Raw genomic sequence first — 2,880 nt, 5'->3', positions numbered from 1 at the left:
AAACTTATATTAAAGTTTTTATTCATTACCCATTCAAGCCGTCTCCAGCCATTATAAGTTAATATTTCTTATACCAACATATACGTGTACCAATGCCTTGGTTCTTATACTAAGATAAAGATATTCTTGTTACAGTTCCAATATATTTTTATAAAGGTAAATCTGTCCCATTATTACGGTTAATATTTCTCTTAGATTAACCAATTGCAATAAGTTTGTTTTATAAATATGCTCCTTGTCCAAATAAGAAGGTAGATAATTTTGTGTTCCAGGATGTCTTGAATATTGAATATATAATATAAGTATCATATGAAATATATATTGTATCTATTTACCCTAGTGTCAGTGCTGAGTTCTATATCATGCACGTAGAGTATCTTAATCCCAGTACTAAGGTTGGCATGTCCTTATGTATTGAGTTCACTGGTCTTGGGACTAAGGTTGGCATGTCCTGTATCTAGAGTATCCTAATATTGGTACTAAAGCTAGCATGTCATATATTGGGGCCACCTAGCCTTGGTACTAAAGTAGGCATATCCTATACCTGGAGTCCCCTAGTTTTGGTACTAATGTTGGTTACTATCGAGTGTCACTTTCTGACTTGCTGTGGTTTGATGGTGTGTATTGACAAAAAGTCATGATATCTAATCAAAACCACATTAGGTGTGAAAAACAAGGTGCGGCCAAACTGGTAACTACACTTATAGCATTGATAATAAATTTACAGGAATTCTTCATTCATTAGTTAGCTAGGTCGCGTATTTTGTTTTACCCACCATCATGTTTCAAGTTGAACGAAAACGCGGCCCGGATAACTAATAAATGAATATTTGCTGTAAAATTCTTATCAATGCTATAAGTGTAGTTACCAGTTTAGCCGCCAATTTTAATTTCATTCTCAATCCTTTTTTGGCCGCACCTTTTTTTTTTTTCACACCTAAGGTGTTTTTGATTAGATATTCTGTATCGAGTTACCTTAGTCTTGGTGCAAAGTTTAGTGTGTCATATACTTGTAGTTCCCTTATCTTTATGCCGAATTATATATATATTATGTACCTTGGATTTCCTAGTCCTTTGAGTCGAGTATTACATATTATCTACCTTGAATTCCCTAGTCTTTTGGGGCGAATTTTATATATTATGTACCTTGGATTCCATAATCTTTTGGGACGAATTTTGTATATATTTTGTACCTTGAATTCCATTGTTTTTTGGGACGAATTTTGTATATATTATGTACCTTGGATTCCCTAGTCTTTTTGGACGTGTTTTATATACTATGTAACCCGGATTACCTCTTCTTTTTTGCCGAGTTTCATATATACATATATATATGTATATATATTCACTCTTGTTCACACATGATGTTTTTCAGTGTCAACCCACTCCTTTTGCTATTATGTTATTTTGTTTTTTAATTGTTCAAACTATGATCACAAACTTCTTTCTGTCCTTATTACAGGCAGCCTTTCGGGAGTATAAACATGGAAGTTCAGGGACAACAGTTGTGAAATTTTTACGAGGTGACAGAAATCTGGTGTCGGCAGGGGGCTCTGATGGCGCTATCCTGGTATGGCGACTGGTTGCAGCTGGCCATTAGCACACCAAACGCTAACCTGTAACCAAGAAGAGTATTCTTAGTATTGATCCTTCTACAGTACTATTGCGCCAATACCTGTTATCATGTTTAGGACAGGAAGTTATTCTACTTATTTTTCTAGTTATTTTACATAGCCGAAATCAAATATATATATGTTTCATAGCGACATCATTACTTTGGGATATAGATACAACAATTAACTAAGTTAACCTTTGTATTTACTGTTGTTTTCTTTTCAACAAACCTAAGAAAATTTAATGTATATATTTGTAACTTCTAGTGGTGAAACAACAAAACTTCTCTTTTTACGTTCTTTATCTTATCAAAATTTTATTTGAGTCTTCATGGTTGAACTGCAGAAAGAACGTTATTGGGTTGGTATATGTATATATATATATATCTTAATATAATGAAATTCTCCTCTTGAATTTAAGACATACTTTAAATGTAATAAAAAGTTAAGTATATGTAGCAGAAGTTCTTTTAACAAATGGTAATATCTAAAATACTTCCCGAATCAAAACTTACGTAAGAGAGCCTGTATAATAATATTTTAAACTATTACAAACTGATAACAATAATTTTGATCAGTTTCTATCATGGGGTACAAGTTGAGGTTTTATTTTTTTTTATCTTCCGTTATAACAAGTAACTATAGAGTTATAAGTATTAGTTAATTTTATCCGCATTTGAGAAGTACATAGAAATAACATTCAATACAGAAACCTAAAAAGATATACATTTCCATTATAAGTGTATACAAATCTTAAAAATAAATTATATTTGAAAAATAATAAAATTCCTCGTAAATATTAAAGATGTACACTTTACGCTTCTACAAATAATAATACTGATAAAGTTATTTTATGGATTACCTGTGTTGCTTCATGGTTCTGCGTAATTAAACATTAGTAAAATTAATTTTAAAATGCACAGAAGTAGTTTTAACTTTACACACTAATATCACGCTCATTTTGAGACGAACAGAAATTCTTTTCCAATAATAAATAAACATTAAACTTTATTTTAAAGTCTAGAGGGGTCTCTGTTGGTTTATGCTTATACACAAATAATAAAATTAATTTTTAGGGTCTACGGAAATGTTTTTACGTTGTAATACATATTGTTACGTCTCCGTTTGTTAATTAATTTTCCGTAACTTCGTTCCGACGAAACTTTAGCGACACAAATCCTTACTTAATAAAACTGGTTTATTCTTTCCGAATACAACTTTATGATACACTTATTTTCAACAATCACGCTAAAACAAACGCTATATC

The 2,880-nt window shown here is 31.2% G+C and overlaps 1 protein-coding gene across 1 annotated transcript in view; it reads left to right on the top strand.

Moving 5' to 3' along the window:
* The window catches only part of LOC106463473 (echinoderm microtubule-associated protein-like CG42247), an 89,559-nt gene extending 87,959 nt beyond the window's left edge, over window positions 1-1,600 (top strand). The window contains exon 18 of the mRNA XM_022390975.1: window positions 1,463-1,600. Within this exon, the coding sequence (XP_022246683.1) occupies window positions 1,463-1,600 (138 nt within the window). The remainder of the gene's footprint in view (window positions 1-1,462) is intronic.
* The last annotated feature ends 1,280 nt before the right edge of the window (window positions 1,601-2,880 follow it).

This window comes from Limulus polyphemus, unplaced genomic scaffold (assembly GCF_000517525.1).
Source record: "Limulus polyphemus unplaced genomic scaffold, Limulus_polyphemus-2.1.2 Scaffold1419, whole genome shotgun sequence".
In the NCBI taxonomy this organism is placed as follows: Eukaryota; Metazoa; Arthropoda; class Merostomata; order Xiphosura; family Limulidae; genus Limulus; species Limulus polyphemus.
The sequence above is the reverse complement of the archived record's forward strand: the minus strand, read 5'-3'. Positions and strand labels throughout refer to the sequence as shown.